Below are 16,776 nucleotides of genomic sequence, written 5' to 3'. Positions count from 1 at the left end.
TATCCTGTATTATACTCCAGAGCTGTACTCACTATTCTGCTGGTGAGGTCACTGTATACATACATTACATTACTTATCCTGTACTGATCCTGAGTTATATCCTGTATTATACTCCAGAGCTGTACTCACTATTCTGCTGGTGAGGTCACTGTGTACATACATTACTTATCCTGTACTGATCCTGAGTTATATCCTGTATTATACTCCAGAGCTGTACTCAGTATTCTGCTGGTGGGGTCACTGTGTATATACATTACATTACTTATCCTGTACTGATCATGAGTTATATCCTGTATTATACTCCAGAGCTGTACTCACTATTCTGCTGGTGAGGTCACTGTGTACATACATTACATTACTTATCCTGTACTGATCCTGAGTTATATCCTGTATTATACTCCAGAGCTGTACTCACTATTCTGCTGGTGAGGTCACTGTATACATACATTACATTACTTATCCTGTACTGATCCTGAGTTATATCCTGTATTATACTCCAGAGCTGTACTCACTATTCTGCTGGTGAGGTCACTGTGTACATACATTACATTACTTATCCTGTACTGATCCTGAGTTATATCCTGTATTATTCTCCAGAGCTGTACTCACTATTCTGCTGGTGAGGTCACTGTATACATACATTACATTACTTATCCTGTACTGATCCTGAGTTATATCCTGTATTATTCTCCAGAGCTGTACTCACTATTCTGCTGGTGGGGTCACTGTGTACATACATTACTTATCCTGTACTGATCCTGAGTTATATCCTGTATTATACTCCAGAGCTGTACTCACTATTCTGCTGGTGAGGTCACTGTATACATACATTACATTACATTACTTATCCTGTACTGATCCTGAGTTATATCCTGTATTATACTCCAGAGCTGTACTCACTATTCTGCTGGTGAGGTCACTATGTACATACATTACATTACTTATCCTGTACTGATCCTGAGTTATATCCTGTATTATACTCCAGAGCTGTACTCACTATTCTGCTGGTGAGGTCACTGTATACATACATTACATTACTTATCCTGTACTGATCCTGAGTTATATCCTGTATTATACTTAAGAGCTGTACTCACTATTCTGCTGGTGAGGTCACTGTGTACATACATTACATTACTTATCCTGTACTGATCCTGAGTTATATCCTGTATTATACCACAGAGCTGTACTCACTATTCTGCTGGTGAGGTCACTGTGTACATACATTACATTACTTATCCTGTACTGATCCTGAGTTATATCCTGTATTATACTCCAGAGCTGTACTCACTATTCTGCTGGTGAGGTCACTGTGCACATATATTACATTACTTATCCTGTACTGATCCTGAGTTATATCCTGTATTATACTCCAGAGCTGTACTCACTATTCTGCTGGTGAGGTCACTGTGTACATACATTACATTACTGATCCTGTACTGATCCTGAGTTATATCCTATATTATTCTCCAGAGCTGTACTCACTATTCTGCTGGTGAGGTCACTGTATACATACATTACATTACATTACTTATCCATTCTTAAAGTTGCGTTCAGAACTCTACAGACCTCAGAGCTGAAATCTTAATACATTCTCTGCTGGTTCGGTGTCTGGACTAAGCTTTCTCTGATGATTTGGATGCTGGGACATGTAGTGAACTGAGCAGATATCTAATGTTTTCTGGCATTGTGGCGGATCTGCAGCATTACAGACAGAATCAGCACCCAACAAACCCCATTGACTTATAGCAGGGTCCTTGGGGTTGCACCAAGGTGTTTGTTAGCACAATATGCAGCACCTTTTTTTTACTATTTTTTGTAACTATTTTTGGGGGAAACTTAAATATGTTATCCAGGAAGAAATATATAGATATATATATATATATATCTCAACTGGTGCCAGAAAGTTGAACAGATTTGTAAATGACTTCTATTAAAAAATCTTAATCCTTTCAGTACTTATGAGCTTCTGGAGTTAAGGTTGTTCTTTTCTGTCTAAGTGCTCTCTGATGACACGTGTCTCGGGAAACGCCCAGTTTAGAAGCAAATCCCCATAGCAAACCTCTTCTAAACTGGGCAGTTCCCGAGACACGTGTCATCAGAGAGCACTTAGACGGAAAAGAACAACCTTAACTTCAGAAGCTCATAAGTACTGAAAGGATTAAAGGAGATATCCAGTGGTGAACCCAGTGGTGAACAACTTATCCCTTATCCTAAGGATAGGGGATAAGTTGCAGATCGCGGGGGCTCCGACCGCTGGGGCCTTCGGCAATCTCCGGCTCTGCCATTGAGGGGGCGTGTCGGCCGCCGCTTCGTGCGGTGGTCGACACCCGCTATCTGGCCGGAGAGCCTGGGCCCTGTACAGAGAGATCGCAGGGGGCCCCAGCGGCCGGAGCCCCCCCCCATGATCTCAAACTTATCCCCTATCCTTAGGATAGGGGGTACGTTTTTCACCACTGGACTACCCCTTTTAATAGAAGTAATTCACAAATCTGTTTAACTTTCTGGAGCCAGTTGATATATATAAAAAAGTTTTTCCTGGAATACCCCTTTAACTGGAACAAAACCTTTATTTTGGATGTGAACAGAGCTCTTACGACAACCTGACTGTCTCCAGTACCATCCAGTAGAATTATGAATACAGCTCTGGAGTAGAATGCAGGAAACAATATTAATAATGTAGTTATCATTGACACAGATCTATACAAGTAAAGTCCTATATTTTTAAATGCACTATATACTTTTAAGAAGACCAACCTTTTTAGACATTTTTATTTTATTTTATTTTTATTTTTTTGTGAAATGCATATATGTAGGAAAATGTGGTGGAACAGATACACAGCTGGGTTGACTATGAGATGTGTAGACAGCTGCTTCCCCCTATATCACTACAGTCACATGTCTGCGCTCCAGAGGTGGTCACGTGACCTAGGATTACCCGCTGCACACTGCGCTCGCCGGAGTTTATATTTTCTTATATTATTTTTTATCTTTTTTTTTTTTTTTCCTCTGAATTGATCAAGGTGACTATTTTCTTCCCTTGTAAAAAAACTTCACCCTTCGACTTTCACCTGCTGTGAATGGTAATCTGGTGCTTCACCTTCTACATTGTCCCCTAGAGATGTGATTCCATTAAATGCCGTGACCTCCAAGCCCCTGGCAACGCAGACCGCCAGCTTTTACTACACAATGACTTTTCTTCTACATAAGTCTTTATTTTTTTTATTAATTTTTTGTTTATTTTTATTTATTTATACATATACAGTGGTCCCTCAAGTTAAAATATTAATTGGTTCCAGGACGACCATTGTGTGTTGGGACCATTGTATGTTGAGAGCATTGTAAATGCCGTGACCTCCAAGCCGCTGGCAACGCAGACCGCCAGCTTTTACTACACAATGACTTTTCTTCTACATAAGTCTTTATTTTTTTTATTATTTTTTTGTTTATTTTTATTTATTTATATATATATATATATATATATATATATATATATATATATATATATACAGTGGTCCCTCAAGTTAAAATATTAATTGGTTCCAGGACGACCATTGTGTGTTGGGACCATTGTATGTTGAGACCATTGTATGTTGAAACCATTGTATGTTGAGACCATAACTCTATGGAAACCTGGTAATTGGTTCTGAAGCCACCAAAATATCATCCAAAAATAGGAAAAAGTGAGAATTAAAGAAAAATAAGTAGATAACTGATATAGATAAAGCAAATCCCTTACATATAAAAGTAAGAAAGATCTGCTGGGAGCTGTAAATCACTGTCTAGGTCAGTGTTTCCTAACCAGGGTGCCTCCAGCTATTGCAAAACTACAACTCCCAGCATGCCCGGACAGCCGTTGGCTGTCCGGGCATGCTGGGAGTTGTAGTTTTGCAACAGCTGGAGGCACCCTGGTTGTGAAATAATGGATTATGTAGAGGACAGGAGCTTCTTCAGGGTCCTATAGAGTACACACAGTGTCCCAAATGGAGCCGCCCTTACTTGGTGTCCAAAGGAGCAGCTAACCCTGGCACAGGTAAGGAGTAGTACAGAACTTGTAGTTCCTCCCTGTAGTGTAGGGGGCGCTACCAGACACCAGTCAGTGCATACGCTTCAGTAATACAGGTAAAGAGTAGTACAGAACATGTAATACCTCCCTGTACTGTAGGGGGCGCTACCAGACACCAGTCAGTGCATACGCTTCAGTAATACAGGTAAAGAGTACAGAACATGTAATACCTCCCTGTACTGTAGGGGGCGCTACCAGACACCAGTCAGTGCATGCACTTCAGTAATACAGGTAAAGAGTAGTACAGAACATGTTATACCTCCCTGTACTGTAGGGGGCGCTACCAGACACCAGTCAGTGCATGCACTTCAGTAATACAGGTGATTTACCAGTAAAATGCCCATTCTGATTGGTCAGTTCCTCCAGTTGTGACAGGTGTCACAGATCTGGACTGTCTGTACATTGTATGTTGAGTCTGGTTTCAAGTTACAATGGTCCAGAAAATGTATAAAAATAAACAAAAACAAAAAATAATAATAAAAAAAATATATATATATATATCAATCAAAAAATGAGAGATACTCAAGCAAATCCATATGTGTCGGCAGTAAGGGAATTTATTCAAACAAGCAGGACAGCTGCCAGATATTCAAATAGTAATGCTACTGACGGGGTGCACTACTTGAGGACAGCAGGACCGCTCAAATCAATGAAGTAAAAAAGATGAAGCTTGCACTCACCGTTCCTGTAGAGATGCTTCACACGGTCGTTCCGGCAGGGAGACTCCGGTGATGCAGGGTGCTCGGAGGCGAATAGCCGTTTTTGCACACAGGTGTGCGCTTCTTCCGGCCTCAAGGCCGGAAGAAGTACACACCTGTGTGCGAAAACAGAATGACCGTGTGAAGCATCTCTACAGGAACGGTGAGTGCAAGCTTCATCTTTTTATTTATTTATTTATATATATATATATATATATATATATATATATATAAATAATTATTATTTTTTTTTCTATTTATTCTTTGTATTTTTAGTTTTTTTGTTTTCACATTTTTTTTTTAATTTCTTATTATTTTTTCTTTTCACATTTTTTGTTTGTTTTCACGTGTATTTTTTTGAATTTTGTATTATTTCTTTTCACATTTTTTATGTTTGTTTTCACGTGTATTTTTTTGAATTTTTATTTCTTTTCACATTTTTTTATGTTTGTTTTCAGGTTTTTTTTCAATTTTTTTTATTTTTATAAATTTTTTTTGTTTTCTTCTTTTAAGCCATGATAATTTTTTTTTCTTTCTGGTTAGTATCAAAAAGGTGTAATAATGATGTCCTCAAAAATCCCCCTTGACATGACTTTTGAGAGTTTAGAATGAAAGCAGCCAGATCCCTCGGGCACTTGACCTCTAGTGTACCTTGACCTGAATTTGCTTCATCGAATGAACTGTTTTAACTTAAAAATCTCTTGTTCTGGGAGCCGCGGTGCAGAGTGACACAGGATTAAATTACTTTCATTTAACTCCTAGGCGCCAGCGTGTTTAAACGCTCGCTGCCGGCGCGGTGCCAAGAAACTAACAGCAGAAGGGAACTTGAAGGTTGTGGGTTTTTTTTTTTCTTGTTTTGTTTAAATTGTCAAATTACATGCCAGATGATTTTCATTGAACTACTGGTTTTGCTTTTTGTAAAAAAAAAAAAAAAAAAAAAATTAAATTATATACGTATATTACAACTTTTTTATTTTATTTTATTTTTTCCCTTTTTTTTTTTTTTTTTTTTTTTTCTCTTGTTATTCCAACTCTTCTTCACAGTGGTCTGCTTACATTGTTTTTTTTATTTTGTTTTTGTTCTTCAATTTTTTTTTTAGTTTTTTAAATGTCATGAGGATCCTACACAACAAAGCATATCGGGTATCCAAAACTAGAATAACATACACATTAGATTACTGTTGGCCGAATCCACCGACAATCCAATGTGTATGTTGCTCTTGTCACTTGTCCGCCAGATGTCTGTGGAGATGTTGAGTTTCAGTGCCCTATCCTTTAGTTCTAAGGGCGTGAAAGACGTTATTCTTGATTACCAAAATGTATCGGATTTATTCCAAGAACAGCACCACACCTGTCCTCAGGTTGTGTGAGTTATTGCAGCTCAATTCTACTAAAGGGTTACTCTTCTGGAAAACATTTTTATTTAAATCAACTGATGACAGAAAGTTAAACAGATTTGGAAATTGCTTCTATTTAAACCCTTAAACCCTTCTATCTTAACCCTTCCAGTACTTATCAGCTGCTGTATGCACCACAGGAAGTTCTTTTCTTTTTGAATTTCCTTTGTCTGACAACAGTGCTCTCTACTGACACCTCTGACCCCATTAGGAACTGTCCAGAGTAGGAGCAAATCCCCATAGCAAACCTCTCCTGCTCTGGACAGTTCCTGACATGGACAGAGGTGTCAGCAGAGAGCACTGTGGTGAGACAGAAAGGAAATTCAAAAATAAAAGAACTTCCTGTGAAGCATAGAAAAAGCTTATACTAAGTACTAGAAGGATTACAATTTTTTAATAGAAGTAATTTACAAATCTGTTTAACTTTCTGTCAGTTGATTAAAAAAAAAAAAAAAAAAAAATAGGTTTTCCAGTGGAGTACCCCTTTAAGTCAATGGATCCAAGATGTAATACCACACACAGCCTGAGAACACGTGTTGTGCTGTTTTGGGAAAAAAAAAATTAGTTCTGTTTTTACAAACAATAAAGGCAGAGAAGGCGGCACTCACCATCCAGAACAGTGCTTTATTCAATGAATAGCAGCATCACAGGTACAAGAGGGTATGGCAATGTGAGGCCCCGGCCTCGCATCGCCATACCGGCTTGTACCTGTGATGCTGCTATTCATTGAATAAAGCACCATTCTGGATGGTGAGTGCCGCCTTCTCTGCCTTTATTTTTATATCGTTATACGCATCTTTGGCTGAGCACCACCGCTACGGGTCACATTGGACTCCATTCACCACAGTGCCGGCAGTGTTTTTAGTTACGTTAGTGCCGGATACATACTTCTTTGAGCAGTAGCAGTAGTCTATCAGCAGTAGCAATAAAATATTTGTCAATCCAACCAGACTGGCCAACCATCTAATCTTCCCTGATGGCAGATGTCAGTGGAGAGATTGGTTGGGAATGTTGGATTTTACTGGCCGATCATTTTGTTCTGAGGGGAGATAAGCCACTACCAGAGGTGTCTGGCATCAGCTTTCTTCCCTTTCCCTATTGAGAAGAAATGAATACCTGACCACCTGTGCAACTGTATGGGAAATCGGCAGAGAGAACTGTTAGGTGACCCAGCTGGCCTTGCCGACAATGCAACTCTGGATATCGGTAAAAAGGAATACCACGGTCGGCCCGTGGACTGAGCGTAATCTACAAGTGACTGTGTTTGGTCCATTTCCCAAATGTATAAGAGGCTCAACACCTCAGTTTTGCACACTAAATGTATATATGGTGTCCATTTTAGGACGTCGTCAGCCGTAACTCCGTCCTCCGTCAGGTGAAACGGCGTCCCACCTCCTCCCTCGGACCAATCGCCGTCAGTCGTCAGCTGCAACTAGGTGAAACGGCGTCCCGCATCCTCCCTCACACCAATCGCCGTCATCCTTCAGCCACAACTCCCTCATCCGAAACTCCCTTGTCCAAAACGCGGTCATGCCTCAGGCCATTCTCCCTTAGACACAACTTCCTGCCGCATAGCAGAGCCGACGCTGCACAGCATGTATAGCAGAGTCGAAACTGTGAAACTTGCACGTGTACACTACAGACACTACATGTGCTACAGAGTCTGTATAGCTGAGCCGACATTAAATAGCATGTACATCAGAACCTGTATAGCAGAGAGCTGACTCGGCTCTGCTACACGGCAGGAAAGTTTTTCTTCTGAGGGATGACAGAGTTTTGGATGAGATACTTTAGGATGACAAAGGAGGGAGTTGCGGCTGACACCTGACGGAGATTTGCCCGAGGGAGGAGGCGGGACGGCGTTTCACCTGACGGAGGACGGAGTTACATCTGACAACTGACCATGTCCTAAAATGGACACCGTATGTATATATATATATATATATATATATATATATATATATATATCCAGGAAATTGACTGGATGTAGACCACTAGTTGACTAGGTTCGGCCCATTAAAGCCGATGGGCGCCCCCCACAGTATACTACAGTATAGCCTTTTACCAGCATCCCAATGTAGAACAAGTGCGAGGTGTGAATAGGGCATTACTGTAATATTCAGAAAGAAAAATCTGCTTCACTGTACTGATGGAGCTTTGGCCTTCCTGCGTCGGAACAACAAGGAATTCCCAGCGTCTCGGAGCTTTCTGTTAATGAAAAACTTCAATAATTTGTTCTCTATTTTCTCTTCTAGGTACATAGTGTGTTCTTAAATCTGCAGTGCCCCCTACTGGATTAACTGCAAGCTACTCGCCGGCCCTGACCAGTACCTATCGGAGGGTCTTTTACTCAACCGTAGGACTGTGTTGTTGTGACCGTGACTCCAGTCATGGGTTATCTTCGAAGCGAAGAGGACCAATATTGATATTATAAAGGACATATGGTTGACATGAAGTTTTGGCCAACTTTACCTTCATTTTGAGAACAGTTTTTTTAGATTTTTTTATTTTTATATCAGAAAAAAATGGTAAACTCGTAAAATTTCCAACTTTGTTTGGTTTCAACGATAAAACAGATAATATCCTATGTTGATCATGATGGTGATGAACTAAAGAGGTTTCGAGAGTCCAAACTTGCGTTTATCCAGATCCATGTTATTTTTTTGTTCTCGTTGTGTTTAATAACTAAATTTAAAAAAAAAATAAATCACACTTTTTCCACACTTGTTCCACATGATCTTACCAAAAAGTAGATACAAATCCAAAAAGAACTTTCTGCCTGGAATTAGATCTTCTAAAGATTGGTTCCATAGAGTAATCGGTCAGTGCTGGAATCCACTACCTCTGTAGAAGGAGGCAGGGTCTTTCCTTCTTTTTGGATGGAGATATATCATCAAGTCCTCCAACTTCTCCCAGTTGGAAAACCTTTGCTGTTTTTATTTACCCTTTTTTGGGGGGTTTTACTCTTCAGAGCCATCAAAATGATCAACATTGGCTTATCCTCCTATAATGTATTGTATGGTTGACTTGGTAGTAGAGTAGAGGCCTCTTCATCTGGCCATAGCGTTTAAAGCTGAAGCTGGTGCCTGGAGCTCGTGACATCATAGCCCCACCCCCTCATGACATCACGCCCCACCCCCTCAATGCAAGTCTATGGACAGCGTCACGCCCCCTCCCATAGACTTGCATTGAGGGGGTGGGGCGTGACGTCATGAGGGGGCAGGGCTATGATGTCACGAGCTCCCGGCGCCGGCTCCAGCGTTCAGAACAGTTTGTTCCAAGCGCTGAGCAGCGGAGTACCCCTTTAAGTGGTAGGTAAAAAAAATAATTTTGACGTGTTAATGGTTATGTTAAGCTAGCAACTACCTAAAAAGTGTTTGCTGTGCAGGTGCCAGACTGTTGTATGCCTCATGTGTCTACACAGTAGGTCCAAGGGTCCATCTGGCAGTACAATACAATGTTCCCCTGGTGTGATCTAGCAGAAAATTAAGTAGAGTTATTGTGTGTTCCAAAAATTATTGACCCCTTACAAGATGGTCATTTCCATACCATTCGTAATGGGTGTGAGGATCCAGATCGCCCATTCAGGGACATATTTGAGGCTGGTCTCTCCAGGTTTTGGTGGGACTCTATGGCTAATCCTCTCTGATCTTCTCTGTGGGATTACCATACCAGTACTGCCACCTCTGGACCTGTAAAAGACTCTTAAAAGGGTACACCACTGGAATATATATATATATATATATATATATATATATATATATATATATAGGAATATGCAAATCAGCTCATTACATCACCTTCTCAGGCGATGTTCCCTGGTATCAGCTTAGCTCCAGTTACGGAATATAAAAAACTAATCGGGATTAGTGCCAAGCCAGAACTCTCTCTCCAGAAGGAAAGAGTACCCATCTGCAGACAGCTGTTTCGGGGTTCTTGCCCCTCGTCAGTACAGAGCAGGGTGGCCTGGCTTGGCTGAGATGAGGGGCCTTATCTCAGCCAAGCCAGGTCACCCTGCTCTGTACTGACGAGGGGCAAGAACCCCAAAACAGCTGTCTGCAGATGGGTACTCTTTTTCCTTCTGGAGAGAGAGTTCTGGCTTGGCACTAATCCCGATTAGCTTTTTATATTCCGTAACTGGAGCTAAGCTGATACCAGGGAACATCGCCTGAGAAGGTGATGTAATGAGCTGATTTGCATATTCCCCTACCCAGAATGCCTGCGGAGTGCTTAGTGGCCCTTGAAAGCTCCGTCACACCAGGAGTGGTGAACTCTCCCTGAGTTAAATACTCATCCCGTATATATATATATATATATATATATATATATATATATATAATCTTTTCTTTTTTAAATCAATTTGAGCCAGAAAGTTAAACAGATTTGTAAATGACTTCTATTAAAAAAATCTTAGCCTTCCAGTACTTATCAGCTGCTGTTATGATCCACAATAGGGATCGACAGATTATTGGTTTGGCTGATATTATTGGCCGATATTCACGATTTTCTAAGTTATCGGTATCAGCAATTACCTTGCTGATAATGCAGGCACTTTAAATCAATGAATTGCAGCGGCTTTTGCTGTGCCAGAGACCGCAGCCGCCCGCTTCTCCCCCTGCCTGTCCTGAGTCCGACCACCGCCGCTGCCCGATCCCCCTGCCTATCCTCTGGCCACATGCCGCCGCTGCCCCATTGCCTCACCCATCCCCGGTGTTATAATTACCTGTTCCCGGGGTCCGCGCTACTTCTGACTCCTGCGGCATCCTGCGCTGTTGCTGTGCACAGTGACAGCGCAGGACGCTGCCGGACCTAGAAGTAGCGCGGACCCCGGGACTCAGGACCCCAGGACAGGCAGGGGGTCCTGAAATGCACGGAATATCGGCATAAGTTATCGGCTATCGGCCGGAAAGTTCGCAGAATATCTGTATCGCCTGTAAAAAATCTATATCGGTCGATCCCTGATCCACAGGAAGTTCTTTTCTTTTTGAATTTCTTTTCTGCCTGACCACAGTGCTCTCTGCTGACACCCCTGTCCATTTTAGGAACTGTCCAGAGCAGGGTAGGTTTTCTATGGGGTTTTGCTTGTACTCTGGACAGTTCCTAAAATGGACAGGGGTGTCAGCAGAGAGCACTGTAGTCAGGCAGAAAGGAAATTCAAAAAGAAAAGAACTTCCTGTGGATCATAACAGCTGCTGATAAGTACTGGAAGGATTAAGATTTTTTTTTTAATAGAAGTCATTTACAAATCTGTTTATTTTTCTGGAACCAATTGATTTAAAAAAAATAAAAAAGTTTGCCAGTGGAGTACCCCTTTAACAGTACCCATGCTTTGGTGCCAAACCACATAACCATCCCAAAAACCCTCCTCCAGTACGAGATTTGAAGAGGACATATTTGAATTAATTGGCTAAACCGTCTAGGGGTTCGGTGTGAAAAGATAAAGTGTTTTCCCGATAGGTTTGACCTCTACCCAAAGTTTTCCATGCTTGCAATGTGTAGACCTACACGTAGGGGAACCTGCATAGTAAATTAAGCAGGGTGGCCACATGGCTTCTTAAAAAATTGATGTTTTTGAATGGAGAACCTCTTCAAGATGCTGTTTTAGTGATCACTATTGTCTTCTCCACATTAGAAACCAAGCGGAGATCTTATTAATTCATTGGGAACTTAAATTATTGATGTTTTATTGTCCTAGAAAAAAAGAGAAAAGGGGGGTTGGGTGCGGCACAAATCTTTGCTTTATTGAAATGTAGACAAAAAGAACAATTTTAGATCAGAGGGAAAGGTTTACCATAAAGATTCTCTAATAAACGAAATTTGAAAAATCTACAGATATACGGTAATCTGATAAATTGACTGGATTAAAAAAAAAAATACCTTTTGCATTTGTGATGGAGCTCCACTTGGGTCTAATGGCCAATCCAAATTCTTAGTTTACGCCCCCTGGTACATGCTATACCTGGCATCTCCGCTCTGATTTGTAAATCATCTTTTCTGTTTTTCTTTTTTTTTTTTTCTGCTACCAAATAGTTTTCAGTCTCTTTATTTACTATGATTGCAGTATTTTGTGTTTACTAACATGGCTGTGATGTCACGCTCTGTGCCTAAATTTGCTTGCGACCGCCGTACACTGACTCCATTTCTTGCATTGCTTTATGTGGGCTGTTTGATTTGTTAAAGGGGTACTCTGCTGCTCACCGTTTGGAACAAACTGTTCTGAACGCTGGAGCCGGCGCAGGGAGCTCGTGACGTCATAGCCCCACCCCCTCATGATGTCACCCCCCGCCCCCTCAATGCGAGTCTATGGGAGGGGGTGTGACGGCTGTAAGGCCCCTCCCATAGACTCGCATTGAGGGGGCGGGGCGTGACACCATGAGGGGGCAGGGCTATGACGTCACTACGTCAGTTTGTTTCAAACACTGAGCAGCAGAGTACCCCTTTAATGATGGTTTCCATATACATGTATGCATGCGCGTGTGTGTTGTTTTGTTTTCACACATATGCATCCCTTTAGTCCACCAGTTACTTCATTTTTTTTTTTTTTAAATCATGTTTTTCTTGTTTTTGTTTTTCCAGAAATGCCCCAGAAAGTTTTTTTTTTAACACCTTGTAGTAACATGGAAAGGCGTTAGTTGTCTTTGGGCTTATTTGTCTTTTGGATATCCTTGTCTTATAGATGGATTTTTGGTGTCATGGCGGCCCTAAACTTTAGATTTAGATTGCCTGCTTATATTGATGGGACCAGTCAATCCTCTAATGTGTATTGAGGAGGGGGGTGGGGAGGTGACTTTCCTTCCGTGGGACTGTTCAGAGAAAAGAAGGGTTGGAGATATTGGTTTTCATCATGCCTAGTCCATTGTTGCCCACCGGTGGTGTCTAGCTGTGGCCTGTTCCACATTCCCTATTGAGAAGAGTTGAAAGAATGAACCTTTAGCCTAAAAAAGTGTTCCAACAGCTATCTAAAGCGTATGAGCATTTTACCACACAGATACCTCTACAGTCGGCCCATCACTTAGTCACTTCTTGGGTTCATCACGCTGGTAACCGAGCAGGCCAAGCTGGATCTTTTCCATCAGAATCTGTATAATCTCCTCCGTGTTGGACATAGTCATCATCTTTGTTGATCCATTTGGTTCTAAATCCTCCAGTGGGAGTGGGTTTTTGGCCCGTCCATGGGTTGTGTGGTACATTTCATTTCTACCCCAAGGAATAGAATTTGGCTGAGCTGCGATACCACACCCATAACCCATGGACCCATTTTGGTGCTCAATGAGCTTCTTTTCTTTCACAAATGAGTTGATCTTATCAAGACTGCATGACAGATCATCACATTTTGCTTTGGGTTGCTCATTCATTGGAGTTGCCAGAGTAAGGGTGCGTTCCCACCTGGCGTATACGCAGCATATTTCACGCTGCGCAAAATTTACGGCAGCAGCGGGAAATACGCTGCGTATTCCTTGCTCACTATACACACAGGGCTTTCCGGCGGCAGTCCTATGTGTGCAGTGAGTTTTGGAGGCGGAGCCGCGCATCAGTCACGCCCACACACGGCCCCGCCTCCAAAACTCACTACACACATAGGGCTGGCGCCGGAAAGCCCTGTGTGTATAGTGAGCAAGAAATACGCAGCGTATTTCCCGCTGCTGCCGTAAACTTTGCACAGAGTGAAATACGCTGCGTATACGCCATGTGGGAACGCACCCTAAAGGAATATTAATGTGCAGTCTTCCATTTCCACCAAACCTGCATCATTTATGTGCCGAGATATCTTCTGCTGCACCCTGTGTCGGTCGTCTTGATCAGTATTGGTTCCTTGACGTTGCTGCATGACTCTTCCTCATTCTTGTAGTGTCTCTTATTGTAGATGACGATTACATGGCGGATCTTATCCTTTTCTGTCAGACAGGGATAGCATGCACCACCACAGAATCAATTGGCCTCCTTAAAGGGGTACTCCGGTGGAAAACTATATATTTTTTAAAGTGTATCTGTCGTCAACAAAAAGTTTTATATAATGAAGAGAATACCATTATATGTATATTTGTAATATACATTGATTAAAAATTGTGTATATTTTTGTGTGAAAAAATGCTGTCCCTGTAGCTTTTGTCTGTGTCTCTATGATGAGTCCAAAAACAGGAAGTGAGGGCAGGACAAGCAGGGATGTGTGCAGACTCCTGGCTTGTCAATCATCCTGATATATGAGCCAGGAGCATGTCATAGAGCCTCAGTGCACACTGTCCTGCTTTTTCTTGGTGCACAGAGCCCTGCTTGTCCACCCTCACTTCCTGTATTTGGACTCCTCATAGAGACACACATGCAATAGCTGCAGGGACAAAAATATACACATTTTTTAACCAATGTATATTACAAATATACATATAATGGTATTATCTACATGATATAAAAAGTTTTTGTTGACGACAGGTACACTTTAAATCAACTGGTGCCAGAAAGTTAAACAGATTTGTAAATTACTTTTATTTAAAAATCTTAATCCACAGGAAGTTCTTTTCTTTTTAGATTTCTTTTCTGTCTGACCACAGTTCTTTCTGCTGACACCTCTGGCCATGTCAGGAGCAAATCCCCATAGCAAACCTCTCCTGCTCTGAACAGTTCCTGACATGGACAGAGGTGTCAGCAGAGAGCACTGTGGTCAGACAGAAAAGAAATTCAAAAAGAAAAGAACTTCCTCTGGAACATACAGCATCCAATAAGTGCTGGAAGGGTTAAGATTTTTATATAGAAATAATTTACAAATCTGTTTAACTTTCTGGCACCAGTTGATTTGAAAAAAATTGTTTTCCACCGGAGTACCCCTTTAACTTGACTGTACACTGTACTGACAAAAGATTGTTATGGGGGTAAAGCCCCATAGTGTTGTAGTATACACTGTACCTCACCGTGTACCTCTGTCAGTATTCATTCCCTAATTGTTTCCATTCACTGGTAGCAAGTGGATATCCCGAAGCTCAAAGTATATTACAAATTAGCAAAACAATATGCTTAGGGGGATGCTGTAGTCACCACCGATGGGTGTGAGGGAGGAAAGTGGTCACTTCCCAACGTATTTCACCATTACGGAACAATCTCTTGAAGAATTCTCCATCTGTGGTCTTATACTTATTGTAGTTTTCTCTCCCCCTTTTCTTTAACATATGAGTGTAAACTGGTTAATTGTCATTGTTCTTTCGCCATTGTATCTACTAAATATTTGTTATCACTGCCTCCTTGTAGTGAAGAAGAGGAGGAACTGGCATAGACATGACTACACAGAGGCAGATGATGGCACCAAGCCAGTGCAAGCAGGAACAAGAACCTTTGTGCAGCAACTCCGGGCACGGTCCTTTCCAAGGTATGTATGGTGGCGCCAAGTGGTGCACCATCAAAGAGGTTGGTTTGGCTTAAGTAACCATTTGAAATGACTTATCACCAAGGTTAAAGGGGTACTTCGCCCCTAGACATCTTATTGCCCTTTTCCAAAGGATAGGGGAGAAGATGTCTGAACGCTGGGGACCACTGCGATCTCCCTGCGGCACCCGGCGTTCGTTCAGAGCATCGGGTGCAGCAACGGAGACTCGTGACGTCACGGTCACGCCCCCTCAATGCAAGTCTATGGGAGGGGGCGTGACGGCCGTCACGCCCCCTCCTATAGACTTGCATTGAGGGGGCGTGGCCATGATTTCATGAGTGGGGTGTGACCATGACGTTACGAGCCTCCGCCCCACAGCGCCAGTCATCTGGCACAGAGTGAAGTTGACTCCATACACCGGATGTCTGGGGTGCTGCAGCTGAGAACACTGGGTCCCCAGCGGCGTGAACCCCGCAATCAGACATCTTATCCCCTATCCTTTGGCTAGGGGATAAGATGTCTAGCGGTGGAGTACCCCTTTACGGTACCAATATTCATGAGATAGCAGATCAGCCGAATGACTGTCTCTTTCGATCCCTCCATACACATGAACATTTGGCTCTGCTAGGCACTGGTGTGTTGTGAATGGAGAGAGACTGTCCACTCAGGAAGCAACACTGATTGACAATCAATTTCACATGCTGTTGAGCAAATGGAGCAGACAACAGGTGGAAATTATAGGCAATTAGCAACATCCCCCAATAAAGGAGTGGTTCTACAGGTGGTGACCACAGACCACTTCTCAGTTCCTATGCTTCCTGACTGATGTTTTGGTCACTTTTGAATGCTGGCGGGGCTTTCACTCTTGTGGTAGCATGAGATGGAGTCTACAACCCACACAAGGGGCTCAGGTAGTGCAGCTCATCCAGGATGGCACATCCATGCGAGCTGTGGCATGAAGGTTTGCTGTGTCTGTCAGCGTAGTGTTCAGAGCATGGAGGCGCTACCAGGAGACAGGCTAGTACATCAGGAGAAGTGTAGGAGGCCGTAGGAGGACAACAACCCAGCAGCAGGACCGTTACCTCTGCCTTTGTGCAAGGAGGAGCACTGCCAGAGCCCTGCAAAATGACCTCCAGCAGGCCACAAATGTGCATGTGTCCACTCAATCGGTCAGAAACAGACTCCATGAGGGTGGTATGAGGCCCGACGTCCACAGGTGGGGGTTGTGCTTACAGCCCAACACCGTGCAGGACGTTTGGCATTTGC

At 42.4% G+C, this 16,776-nt stretch overlaps 1 protein-coding gene across 1 annotated transcript in view; it reads left to right on the top strand.

Moving 5' to 3' along the window:
- KDM7A (lysine demethylase 7A) overlaps positions 1-16,776 on the top strand; it is a 94,196-nt gene that overhangs the window by 45,827 nt on the left and 31,593 nt on the right. Inside the window, exon 3 of the mRNA XM_056517547.1 lies at positions 15,396-15,513. Coding sequence (XP_056373522.1) covers positions 15,396-15,513 — 118 coding nt within the window. The remainder of the gene's footprint in view (positions 1-15,395; positions 15,514-16,776) is intronic.

This window comes from Hyla sarda, chromosome 4 (genome assembly GCF_029499605.1).
Source record: "Hyla sarda isolate aHylSar1 chromosome 4, aHylSar1.hap1, whole genome shotgun sequence".
Classification (NCBI taxonomy): domain Eukaryota; kingdom Metazoa; phylum Chordata; class Amphibia; order Anura; family Hylidae; genus Hyla; species Hyla sarda.
This window is presented reverse-complemented; position numbering and strand designations above follow the sequence as displayed.